At 44.6% G+C, this 12,611-nt stretch overlaps 1 protein-coding gene across 2 annotated transcripts in view; it reads right to left on the bottom strand.

The window, feature by feature from the left end:
• aspg (asparaginase homolog (S. cerevisiae)) overlaps positions 1-12,611 on the bottom strand; it is a 76,204-nt gene that overhangs the window by 14,988 nt on the left and 48,605 nt on the right. For both annotated transcript variants that reach the window (XM_078406480.1, XM_078406479.1), the window contains exons 12-13: positions 7,269-7,432; positions 4,346-4,432 (exon numbers count right to left, since the gene is read on the bottom strand). In XM_078406480.1, coding sequence (XP_078262606.1) covers positions 4,346-4,432; positions 7,269-7,432 — 251 coding nt within the window. The remainder of the gene's footprint in view (positions 1-4,345; positions 4,433-7,268; positions 7,433-12,611) is intronic.

Genomic DNA, 12,611 nt, shown 5'->3' on the forward strand with positions numbered 1-12,611 from the left:
TAAGGGGTTGAACACGTTAGAGGCAGGAAACATATTCCCAATGTTGGGGGAGTCCAGAACAAGGGGCCACAGTTTAAGAATAAGGTGTAGGCCATTTAGCACAGAGATGAGGAAAAACTTTTTTAGTCAGAGAGTTGTGAATCTGTGGAATTCTCTGCCTCAGAAGGCAGTGGAGGCCAATTCTCTGAATGCATTCAAGAGAGAGCTAGATAGAACTCTTAAGGATAGCGGAGTCAGGGGGTATGGGGAGAAGGCAGGAACGTGGTACTGATTGAGAATGATCAGCCATGATCACATTGAATGGCGGTGCTGGCTCGAAGGGCCGAATGGCCTACTCCTGCACCAATTGTCTATTGTCTATTGAAGCCATATTTGTAGTATTATGTTCAGTTGTGGTCATCCTGCTATAGGAAGAATGTTATAGTCATACAGCATGGAAACAGGCCCTTCGGCTGAACTTGCCCACACCAACCAACATGTCCCTTTTACACTAGTCCCACCTGCCTCTATTTGGCCTATATCCCTCTAAGCCTATCCTATTCATGTACCTGTCTAAATGTTTCTTAAACGTTGCCTCATCCACCTCCACTGGCAGTTCGTTCTACACACCCACCACCCTTTGTGTAAAAACGTTACCCCTCAGATTCCTCATAAATCTTTCCCCTCCCCTACGTCCTCTGGTTCTCAATTCCCATATTCTGGGCAAGAGACGATCTTGTCTACTGCCGGACCCTGACGTGAGAGGACGCTGGCGCTATTTGTTCGCCGCTTCTCCATCAGGATAGTTCGTCTGTTTGTTTTTATGTCATGACTGTTTTTGTAAAGCGTATTTGAGCACTTGGAAAATCGCTATATAAAATAAATGTTTATTATTATTATTATTATTATTATTATTATTAACTAAGTTAAGCCGATCTATTCCTCTTATGATTTTGTACACCTCTGTAAGATCACCTCTCGTTCTCCTGTGCTCCAAGGAATAGTCTTTTCAACTTCTCCCTACAGCTCATGCCCTCGAGTTCTGGCGGCATCCTCGTAAATCTTCTCTGCACCCTTTCCAGCATGACAACGTGTTGTTAAAATGGAAGGAGTGCGGAGAAGATTCACGAGGATGTTGCCAGGACTTAAAGGTCTAAGAAATAGCCAGAGGTCGGGCAGGAAAGGATTTTATTCCTTGGAGCACAGGAGGATGAGGGGTGATCTTATAGAGATGTATAGGATCATCAAAAATATAGATTGGGAGTTTATTCAGAGTTGAGTCTTTGCCCAGCAAGCTTATGATCGTAAAGTGAAGAGAGTTTGTTTAACAGCTCACAACTGAACCATCCTTTCACCAACTAGAGAGCGGTCCTGACCTCATCTATCTCATTGGAGACACTTGGACTGTTATATTTAATAGGACATTAATGGACTTTGTCTTGCACTAAACGTCATACCCTTTACCCAATATCTGTAAACTGTGGATGGATAGATTAGAATCATCTATAGTCTTTCCGCTGACTGGATAGCACGCAAAAAAAGGTTTTTACTGTACCTTGGTACATGTGACAATAAACTAAACTATACTTTTTAAAAGGTTCTGTAATGAACAGACAAATGCAAATGAATGAGTACACCTGCAGCCACATTCTAGTTTGCGACACAATTGTGCAGGCCAGTACTAATATAGCACAAAAGCCGGTTCAACAAGATTTACAGATTATGTTCTTTAGGAGGGGTTCTACTGCTGTACACGCAACATGTCAAGTCAATGAGACACTGCTTTGAGACTTGGAACAGGGAGGGACTGTACCATTCTAAAGGGTAAAAATTAAGATGAAAATTCATAGTTTTCATCGCAGCAGTCATAATAGACATCACAGAACTTTACCAGGATTTCTCATTCCCTGGGTCAATAGGCCAATTGATTCAAGAGCTCCATCCCACCCCAATCTCCACCTCCACTCCACACAAAATATCTAGTCTTTACACTGATAGTTTTTCACTGGAGCTCTGGAGGGTGTGGGCAAGAGAGATGTCATGAACACCCCCTTCCTTCTGGTCACTATTCATATGGCACAGTAGTGCAGCAGTAGAGTTGCAGCGCCAGACCTGGGATTGATCCTAACTATGGGTGCTATCTGTGAGGAGTTTGTACGTTCTCCCTGTGATCGTGTGGGTGTCTTCCAGGTGCTCCGGTTTCCTCCCACATCCCAAAGGTGCAGGTTAATTGGCTTCTGTCAATTGCCCCCATTGTGTAGGACATAGAACTGGTGTGAATGGGTGATCAATGGTCAGCATGGACTCAGTGGGCCGAAGGGCCTGTTTCCATGCTGTTTCTCTGAACTAGACTAGAATACACGAGGCTTCACACGTCTCCACATCCACCAACGGCAAAGCTCAGTAGAAAAATGGACAGGCCTATTTTGCACATATGCAAACCAGGTAAACAAATATTTCCCCGATGCTACCATGGCAACTCTCACATCATTGCTGCTCAGCGTTGGTTGCAACACCACCCAATTTTGAAACAGAAATACCTGCACAGTTAATTATAGACCAATTACTTGCAAAGAAAAGAATTCTCTCGGCGTTTAGAGGTTGACCAACCTCTAGAAGGGTGCCACGGTGGCGCAGCGGTAGAGTTTGTATGTTTTCCCCATGATCGTGTGGGTTTTCCCTGGGTGCTCCAGTTTCCTTGCACACTCCAAAGCTGTACACATTTGTAGGTTAATTGGCTTTGGTAAAATTGTAAATTGTTCCTAGCGTGCAGGATAGTGTAGTGTACGGGTATTGCTTGTTGGCACAGACTCGGTGTTTCCGTGCTGTATCTCTAAACTAAACTAAACTTTAAGATCAACAGATCTTGGGGAGCAGTTGCACCCACACTCTTGCAAGAATATTTCTGGATATGCCACTAAAATGGCATATATGATATAGAAAATGAAAAACGGAGTCATGTATATAGAGTAGAGCAGGGGACGGAGTCATGTATATAGAGTAGAGCACCATGCCCGGTGCTATGGTCAGCCAGGAGGAAGTGTTGCGAGTCCGTACTGATTTGAGATCTACCAATGAGGTAGTCAAAGATCCAGTTACATAGGGAGGAGCAGAGACACACAGTTCCCCTTTGGCAACGGGTTTCGAGGGGACGATGGCACTGAACACTGGGCTGTAGTCAATGAACAATTGCCTGAGGAACGAGTTTCTGCAGTCTGAATTGTTCGGCACAACGTGGAGAGGTGGCGAGACCGCTTCCGCCATTGATTTTCTTTTAGTTTAGTCGATGTGGATTTGGTGGACCAAATGTCTTGTTTCCATGCTGTGTCTCTAAACTAAACAAACTGATGCAATGAAGTGCCATTCACCTACTACCCGCATGCAACCAACAGATCTCTTCTTACATCTGGTTCTGTCTGCCCGTCCTCTTTCCTTTACAAGATTCTCATTATCACTTTCCTTTTTAGTTTAGTTTAGAGATATAGCATGGGAACAGGCCCTCCGGCCCATGCCGACCAGCAATGCCCATACAATAGCACTATCCTACACACTAGGGACAATTTACAATCTTTACAGAAGCCAACAAACCGACAAACCTGTACGTCTTTGGAGTGTGGGATGAAACCAGAGCACCCAAAGAAAACCAACATGGTCACAGGGAGAACATACAAACTCCGTGCAGACAGCACCCATAGTCAGGATCGAACCACAGGTCTCTGGCGCTGCACGGCATCAACTCTACCTCTGCGCCACTGTGCCGCCCTGAATCATTGAGTGCGGCTGACCTTGCTCTTCTTGAGCAGTGTTAGAATGGCTTTTAAAGCAGGCGGGGTCCGTTGGGGTCCTTGGACTGTAGGGGTGCCTTTGAAGAATTCCACAACATATTTTGCGCCATCAACATTGATTTCAAAAGCAGGAAGCAAGTCCTCACTTCACCTGCCACAAATTGGTAATTTTCTCAACTCGCCTTCCATTTGCACTTAAAATTATCAAGCTTGGATTTGCACATTAAGATATACACAAAGAGCTGGAGTATCTCAACTGGTCAGTCTGAAGAAGGGTCCTGACCCGAAATGTCACGTCGATTTTTTCCAGAGATGTTGTCTGACCTGCTGAGTTACTCCAACACTTTGTATCTATCTGTGGTACAGGCCAGCATCTGCAGTTCTTTGTTTCTGCATTTGGATTTGCACATTTCAGATTGCATATATCTTTGCTGTTCCCCTTACACAGACCCTCCAAGTTGCATCTTGCAGAGTCTACACAACTACTCATTGGTTAAGATGTCTCTTCCTCCTCCTCAATCTGAACAGAAAATGCTGGAAGCACTCAGCAAGTCGGGCAACATTGCACATCACAAGTTTACCTGCATAACTTTGTTCCCACGTCTACAATCTCATCCTTCGAGAAATGGGCTCCGGTCTGTCGCAGTAACTTGATGACCTCATTGTGCCTGCAGAAGACAGAGAAACAAAATGTTTAACAAAGAAGCTGGCCAGCTCACCATAAGTCGGCAAGGCCACCAGGACAATCAAAGACCAGTCTCACCCCAGTCACTTCCTCTTCACCCATCTCCCATCAGACAAGAGGTGTAGAAGTGTGAAAACGTATACCTCCCATATTCAGGGGCAGTTTCATCCCAGCTGTAATCGGGCAACAAAACCATCCTCTCAACCGCTAAAGAGTGGTCCTGACCTCCCATCTACCTCACTGGAGACCCTTGGACTATTTTTAATCGGACTTTACTGGTCTTTATCTTGCACAAAACGTTATCCCCTTTATCCTATATCTGTACAGGATAAAGGATACCGTTACCAGTCCTCATATCATCAAACCATAAAATGGATACAACAGTTAAACTATATGGAATTCTCTAGCTGAGGTTCTCTTATAGAAAGAAAGTTATGAACTCAGTGGTATGAACATCAAGTGGTATGAACATCGACTTCTCCAACTTTAGATAGTCCCTCTGTCCCTCTCTTCCCCATCTCCTTCCCAGATCTCCCTCTATCTTCCTATCTCCACTTATATCCTTCCTTTGTCCCGCCCCCCTGACATCAGTCTGAAGAAGGGTCTCGACCCGAAACGTCACCCATTCCTTCTCTCCCGAGATGCTGCCTGACCTGCTGAATTACTCCAGCATTTTGTGAATAAATACCTTCGATTTGTACCAGCATCTGCAGTTATTTTCTTATACAAGTTATGAACTCGATGGGTTTAAGCTTGATTGTAATCATGCATAGTCTATCCACTGAACTGGATGGCACTCAACAAAAAAGCTTTTCATTGAACTTACGTACACCTAATAAATAAGCTCAATCTTTTTTTAGTTTAGATACAGTGTAGAAACAGGTCCTTCAGCCCACTGAGTCCATGCCGACCAGTGATTCCCCACGCACGGTCACTATCCGACAGACTAGAGATAATTTACAATTTTACCAAGCCAATTAGCCTGCAAACCTGTACATCTTTGGAGTGGGGGAGGAAACCAGAGCACATGGAGAAAACCCACACGATCTCAGGGAGAACATACAAACTCCATACAGACAGCACCCACAGTCAGGATGGAACCTGGGTCTCGGCCACTTTAAGGCAGCAACTCTACCGCAGTGCCACCGTGCCTAAACTAAACTGCAGAACCAATTCTCCACAGGACCATTCTCATTCGGTGAGATCTGCTGTAGTATGCAGTTCCATCGAGTTCACAACTTTCTTTCTATATGAGCATTTCAGCTAGAGAATTCCATATAGTTTAACTGTTGCGTCCATTTTATGGGCTGAAGATATAAGGACCAGTAATGTTAGCAACTGAGAGGCCTTAGCCCAGTCTGCATATGAGCTTAGACATGGCTTTTACGTGTTTTGGCCCTTTTGAGTTGTGCTGAAATGAAACCAGAGCTTTGTTAAAATATTAGAGTTATACAGTACGCAAACAGGCCCTTCAGCACATCTGGGCCAAGATGCCCCATCAACGCTCATCCCAAATGCCCGCTTTTGGCCCATGTCCTTCTAAACCTTTCCTATCCATATACCTTTTAAATGATGTGATAGTGCCCACCTCAACTACCTCCTCTGGCGGCTCTTTCCATATTAAATCTTCCCCCTCTCACCTTAAACCTATGACGTCCGGTTCTTGATTCCCCTTCTCTGAGTACAAGACTCTGCATTTAACCTATCCATTCCCATTATGATCTTATACATAACAGGTATAACAGAGCTTTATTTGTCGTTCGGTACCGAAGTACCGAACGAAACTACATAGCAGTCATAGGAAAGGAAAAAAAAAAAGAAGAAAAAAAAAGAAAAAAAAGAACACAAGACACATAACCCCAACACAAACGTCCATCACAGTGACTCCAAACACCCCCTCACTGTGATGGAGGCAACAAAACTTCCACTCTCTTCCCCACGCCCACGGACAGACAGCTCGTCCCCGACCGACCCGCACAGTCCCCGCACCGGGCGCTGAAACGTCTCGCGGCCGAACCGGGCGATGAAAGGCCCGCGACCAAGCCTTGCGCAGCTAAGTCCCGTGGTCGAGCCGCACCGGGCGATGTCAAGTCCGCAGCCGAGCCGCACCAGCGATGAAAAGCCCCGCAGCCGAGCTGCACCGGGCGATGTTAAGCCCCGCGGCCGAGCCGCACCGGGCGATGTTAAGTCCAGCGGCCAAGCCGCACCAGTGGTGAAAAGCCCCGCAGCCGAGCTGCACCGGGCGATGTTAAGTCCAGCGGCCAAACCGCACCAGCGGTGAAAAGCCCCGCAGCCGAGCTGCACCGGGCACTGTTAAGTCCAGCGGCCAAGCCGCACCGGGATGTAAAGTCCAGCGGCCAAGCCGCACCGGGATGTAAAGTCCAGCGGCCAAGCCGCACCGGGATGTAAAGTCCAGCGGCCAAGCCGCACCGGGTGATGTAAAGTCCAGCGGCCGAGCCGCAGCGGGCGATGTTAGGCCCCGCAGCCGAGCCGCACCCCGCGCCGTGAGGAAGAGAAAAGTTCCCCCCCCCCCACACCTCTACCAGATCATCCCTCATCCTCCTACACTCCAAGGAATAATGTCCGAGCTTGCCCAACCTCAGGCCCCCAAATCCTGGCAACATCCTTATATAGAAAAAAAACCAATTCCGAACTCCAATATTTGGTCGTCCTCATTTGTGCCTGTGATTTGCTAGTTCTGACTGCACCATGAGCTCTGTAACCAGCAGTCCCCAAGGACACCACTAGTGGGTGCTAAAAAGCTAAAATCTCATGATTTTGTGGTTGTGATGGTTAGCTTCTTCGAACACCCTGCGTACCTGAATTTCACTGCATTCTTTAACGGAGTATCGCCATATCGATCCTTGGCATAAACAGTGGCCCCGTGTTCGAGCAGGTACTGCACAACATGGAGATGACCCTCACAGGTTGCCACATGCAGTGGAGTGCGCCCATCATAGTCTTCACTACACAGGTTCCCACCCTGTAAAGCATCAAAAAAATAGAAATGTTGCAGATTGACCAGTTTGGCTCAAGAGGCTTTGGCAAGCAGACTGAGCAGAGGGGGACAGGAGGTGAAGATAAAGTCTGCTGTTTCTTGTGTGTTTTGGCTAGGAGTGAGGCCACATGCAAATTGGAGGAACAGCACCTCATATTTCGCGTGGGTATCTTCCAACACAGTAGGATGAACGTGGGGAAGAGAGTGGAAGTTTTGTACCTCCATCACAGCGAGGGGGTGTTTGGAGTCACTGTGATGGACGTTTGTGTTGGGGTTATGTGTCTTGTGTTCTTTTTTTTTCTATGACTGCTATGTAGTTTCGTTCGGTACTTCGGTACCGAACGACAAATAAAGCTCTGTTATACCTGTTATACCTGTTATAATCTTAGGTAACTTCTGCAAACACTCCCGCCCCCTCGCTCTTTCCCCATACCTCCACTAAAAGTTGGTTAACAGTTCGCAACGATGCATTTCTCTTGGGATCATACCATCCCTAACCAACAATTGGCCTATCAGGGAACCTTCCTGCCCAAGGTCATCAGTTGCCAGCCCTGATTTGTCCTGGTCTTTTCGTACTTCTAGTCCCCCCCCAAATCAATGTGAAGAAGGGTTCCCGACCCTACCCATGTTTTCCGGAGATGCTGCCTGACCTGTTCAGGTACTCCAGCATTTTGTGTCTCTCTTTGGTATAAACCAGCATCTGCAATTCCTTTTTATTACATGTAGTTAAGCTAGCTGTAAATTGTGTTTGGAAAAAGCTGACTCGATCGACCAGTTTCCTCGACATTTGGCTCAGTCACCATTGATTGAACACCAACGTGATCATCTTTGGCCTCAAACAGTCACTGTAAATTATCTGCCATTGCTATTATCCTCCCCACCCAGCATGCAACATCAGATCATATTCAATCTGAGGTAGATTTCAACCTTCCATTGCAAAACCTGACATTTCCTTCAACGTGGCAACGTATTGGAAACAGTTCTTGCGATGTTCACTCATACCACCAGGGCGGAACAGTGGCATAGCAGTATAGTTGCAGCCATACAGCGCCAGAGACCCATGTTTGATCCTGGCCATGGGTGCTGTCTGTACGGAGTTTGCACTTTCTCCCTGAAACCACGTGGTTTTGGCTGGGTGCTCCGCTTTCCTCTCAAATAAACTAAACTAAACATTCCAAAGATGTGTAAGTTTGCAGGTGAATTGGCTTCTGTAAATTGTCCCTTGTGTCTAGGATAGAACTACTGCACAGGTTATTGTGGTGGGCGCAGTTTCAAAGGGCTGAAGGGCCTGTTTCCACACTGTATCACTCTATCTCAGTCTATCTGCTGAGTCACTGTAAACTCTCTAAACCAACTTAACTTATGATTCTTGAGTAGGAAAGAACTGCAGATGCTGATTTAAATTGAAGGTAGACACAAAATGCTGGAGTAACTCAGCGGGACAGGCAGCATCTCTGGAGGGAAGCAATGGGCTTTGTATCAAAATGTAAGTTCAGAGATACATCAAAATGTAAGTTCAGAGATATTAATATTCTTGAGAGTGAGTATCAGTGAAAAATTAATCTAACATTCAAGATCATGTAATTCCAGGAAATACAAATCAGGTTCAGTCTAGACTTTGCTATCTCAACTCGAACACAAAAAGTTAATTGTTTATAATAGGATGTTCATTTAAAAGTGAGGATGAAAAATTGGTTAATACACATTTAAGTTTATTTATAAATTGCCAGTTTTAACTGACAACAGCCAGTATTTGGTTTGAAGCATATTTGTGTATTAGCCAAATTATTCCCAAATACATAGTTCTCCAAAATGGGATTTGAATTTTAATCATGATGAGCAATTAAAAAAATATTGTACTTTGCATACATTTCCTTAACCTATTAACCTCATCTTCCAGCTGATCCTATCAGTTAAGAACCTGAATATCAACATACCATCACAAAACATTTGAAAAAATTTGACTGTCTTGAGAAGACGTGGTGCACCAGTTTAAACCGGTTGAGCTGTGCTACTGGTATGATTTATTTTCCATGTTAGATGAAATTTTGATATTTTAGTACCTTTGATTCCAAAAGGAGCAATAGGCAAATCTCACTGTGATAACAATGTTCTTTAGTTTAGTTTAGTTTGATACAGCATGAAAACAGGCCCTTGGGCCCACCGATCCCACGCTGACCATCGATCACCTGTTCACACTAGTTCCATATTATCCCACTTTTGCGTCCACTCCTTACACACTAGGGGCAATTTACAGAGGCCAATTAACCGACAAGTCCGCACGTCTTTGGGATGTGGGAGGAAACGGGAGCACCCGGAGGAAACCCAGGCAGTCAAAGGGGGAAGGTGCAATCTCCACACATACAGCAGAGGTCAGTATTGAACCCAGGTCTCTGGCATTGTGAGGCAGCAACTCTGTTCCATTATATTTTTCCACATAAAATAAATCCGTACCCGACAACTATTCAGTGCAGTAACATTTATGAAACCCAGCGCACACAATGAGGTTGGTAATCAGATAAAACTGGCCTTTAAAATTACTGCCCAATCATAAAATATATGACAAATGGCACTACCCATGAAAAAATACAGGTATTTCATAAATGAATTCAGGAACACTTTGGTATTACATCATTGTGCAAATTAATTGACTCACAGGTGGATATTGCCATTTTTTCATATGACGAGCTTCAATGTCAGCCATTTGTTCTTATATTTTTCTGAAACCTTATAAATCTCTCCAAAAGGTTCCTAGAGAAGGAGTCATACAGTATGGAAGCAGGCTTTTTGCCCCAACTTGCCCATGCTGACCAAGATGCCCCAGGTACACTAGTCCCACCTGCCCGCATTTGACCCATGTCCCTCTAAACCTATCCTATCCGTGTAACTGTTCAAATGTCTTTTAAAATGTTGTTATAGCACCTGCCTCAACTACCTCTTTTGGCAGTTATTCCATGTACCCACCGCCCTGTGCCTGGAAAAAGTTGCCCTCAAGTTCCTAATAAGTCTTTCCCCTCTCACCTTAAACCCATATCCTCTGGTTCTTGATTCAGCTACAGTGTGCAAAATACTCAGGCGTTCACCCTAACTATTCCCCTCATGATCCTATACGCCTCTACCAAATCACTCCTCATCGTCCTGCACTCCAAAGAATAAAGTCCAAGCCTGCCCGACCTCTCCCTATAGTTTAGACCCTCGAGTCCTGGCAGCATCCTTGTAAATCTTCTCTACACTCCTTCCAGCTTAACAGCATCCTCCCGATAACAAGGTGAAAGAAACCCCACAATACTCCAGCGGAAAGACTATGCAAGGATGTTGCCAGGACTAGAGGGTGTGAGTTATAGGGAGAGGTTGAGTAGTCTGTGTCTCTATTCCATGGAGCGCAGGAGGATGAAGGGAGATCTTATAGAGGTACACCACATCCCCTGTCAATTTTCTTAGTTACACCCTCAAAGAATTCCAGTAGATTTGTCAAGCATGATTTCCCCTTCGTAAATCCATGCTGACTCGGAATGATCCTGTTACTGCTATCCAAATGCTCAGCAATTTCGTCTTTTATAATTGACTCCAGCATCTTCCCCACCACTGACGTCAGACTAACTGGTCTATAATTTCCCGTTTTCTCTCTCCCTCCTTTCTTAAAAAGTGGGACAACATTAGCTACCCTCCAATCCACAGGAACTGATCCTGAATCTATAGAACATTGGAAAATGATCACCAATGCGTCCACAATTTCTAGTGCCACCTCCTTAAATACTCTGGGATGCAGACCATCAGGCCCTGGGGATTTATCAGCCTTCAGTCCCATCAGTCTTCCCAACACCATTTCCTGCCTAATGTGGATTTCCTTCAGTTCCTCCATCACCCTAGGATCTCTGGCCACTAGAGCATCTGGGAGATTGCTTGTATCTTCCTTAGTGAAGACAGATCCAAAGTACCGGTTCAACTTGTCTGCCATTTCCTTGTTCCCCATAATAAATTCCCCCGCTTCTGTCTTCAAGGGACCCACATTTGCCTTGACTATTTTTTTCCTCTTTACATACCTAAAAAAGCTTTTACTATCCTCCTTTATATTATTGGCTAGTTTACCCTCATACCTCATCTTTTCTCCCCGTATTGCCTTCTTAGTCATCTTCTGTTGCTCTTTAAAAGAGTCCCAATCCTCTGGCTTCCCACTCTTCTTTGCTTTGTTATACTTCTTCTCTTTTATTTTTATGCTGTCCTTGACTTCCCTTGTCAGCCACGGGTGCCTCTTACTCCCCTTGGAATCTTTCCTCCTCTTTGGGATAAATTGATCCTGCAACTTCTGCATTATTCCCAGGAATATCTGCCATTGCTGTTCCACCGTCCTCCCTGCTAGGGCCTCCTTCCAATCAATTCTGGCCAGCTCCTGCCTCATGCCCCTGTAACCCCCTTTGCTATATTGTAATACTGACACTTCCGATTTTCCCTTCTCCCTCTCAATTTGTAGAGTAAAACTTATCATATTGTGATCACTGCATCCTAATGGCTCTTTTACCCTGAGTCCCCTTATCAGATCAGGTTCATTAGGGTACTGACATGGATAAAAAATTGGTTGACAGACAGAAAGCAAAGAGTGGGGATAAATGGGTCCCTTTCAGAATGGCAGGCAGTGACTAGTGGGGTAGTAGTGATAAAGACATATAATATACAAAAGACTGGTGCATTGATAAAGAATAAAAGTTAGCCCTAGACTTGTATATTGGTCATAAGTTTAACTGAGTATATGCTCGATTCTACTAAAATGCACAAGGGTAGTGTACATGGGCTGAATTGGTTATAATGCGATTTCTGTCAGGAACTGGAGAGCAAAAGGTACTTTGGAAATTGACAAGCAGAAAAAGAAGCAAGCTGTCTTGGGAAAATAAATTAAGGGAAAATAAACTTTGCATTTGACCTCTTTACAGTAATTGGATACTGTACCATTTCCACTGAAGAAAAGTCTATCAGTTTCAGACCTGGGTGGCTGTTGATGAGCAGTCACTTCTATCGGTACATACAATGATGTTCTATTAAACAATGTAACACAAGCCCTTCAGTATTTATAGCTTGGATTTAAAAAAATAATGTATAGCTATTAAAAAGATCTTGATATTGAAAATCCTGTGGGAGAAATAACATAATTATTCTTATAAATGCATTT

Source organism: Rhinoraja longicauda, chromosome 10, assembly GCF_053455715.1.
Source record: "Rhinoraja longicauda isolate Sanriku21f chromosome 10, sRhiLon1.1, whole genome shotgun sequence".
NCBI classification, from domain to species: domain Eukaryota; kingdom Metazoa; phylum Chordata; class Chondrichthyes; order Rajiformes; family Arhynchobatidae; genus Rhinoraja; species Rhinoraja longicauda.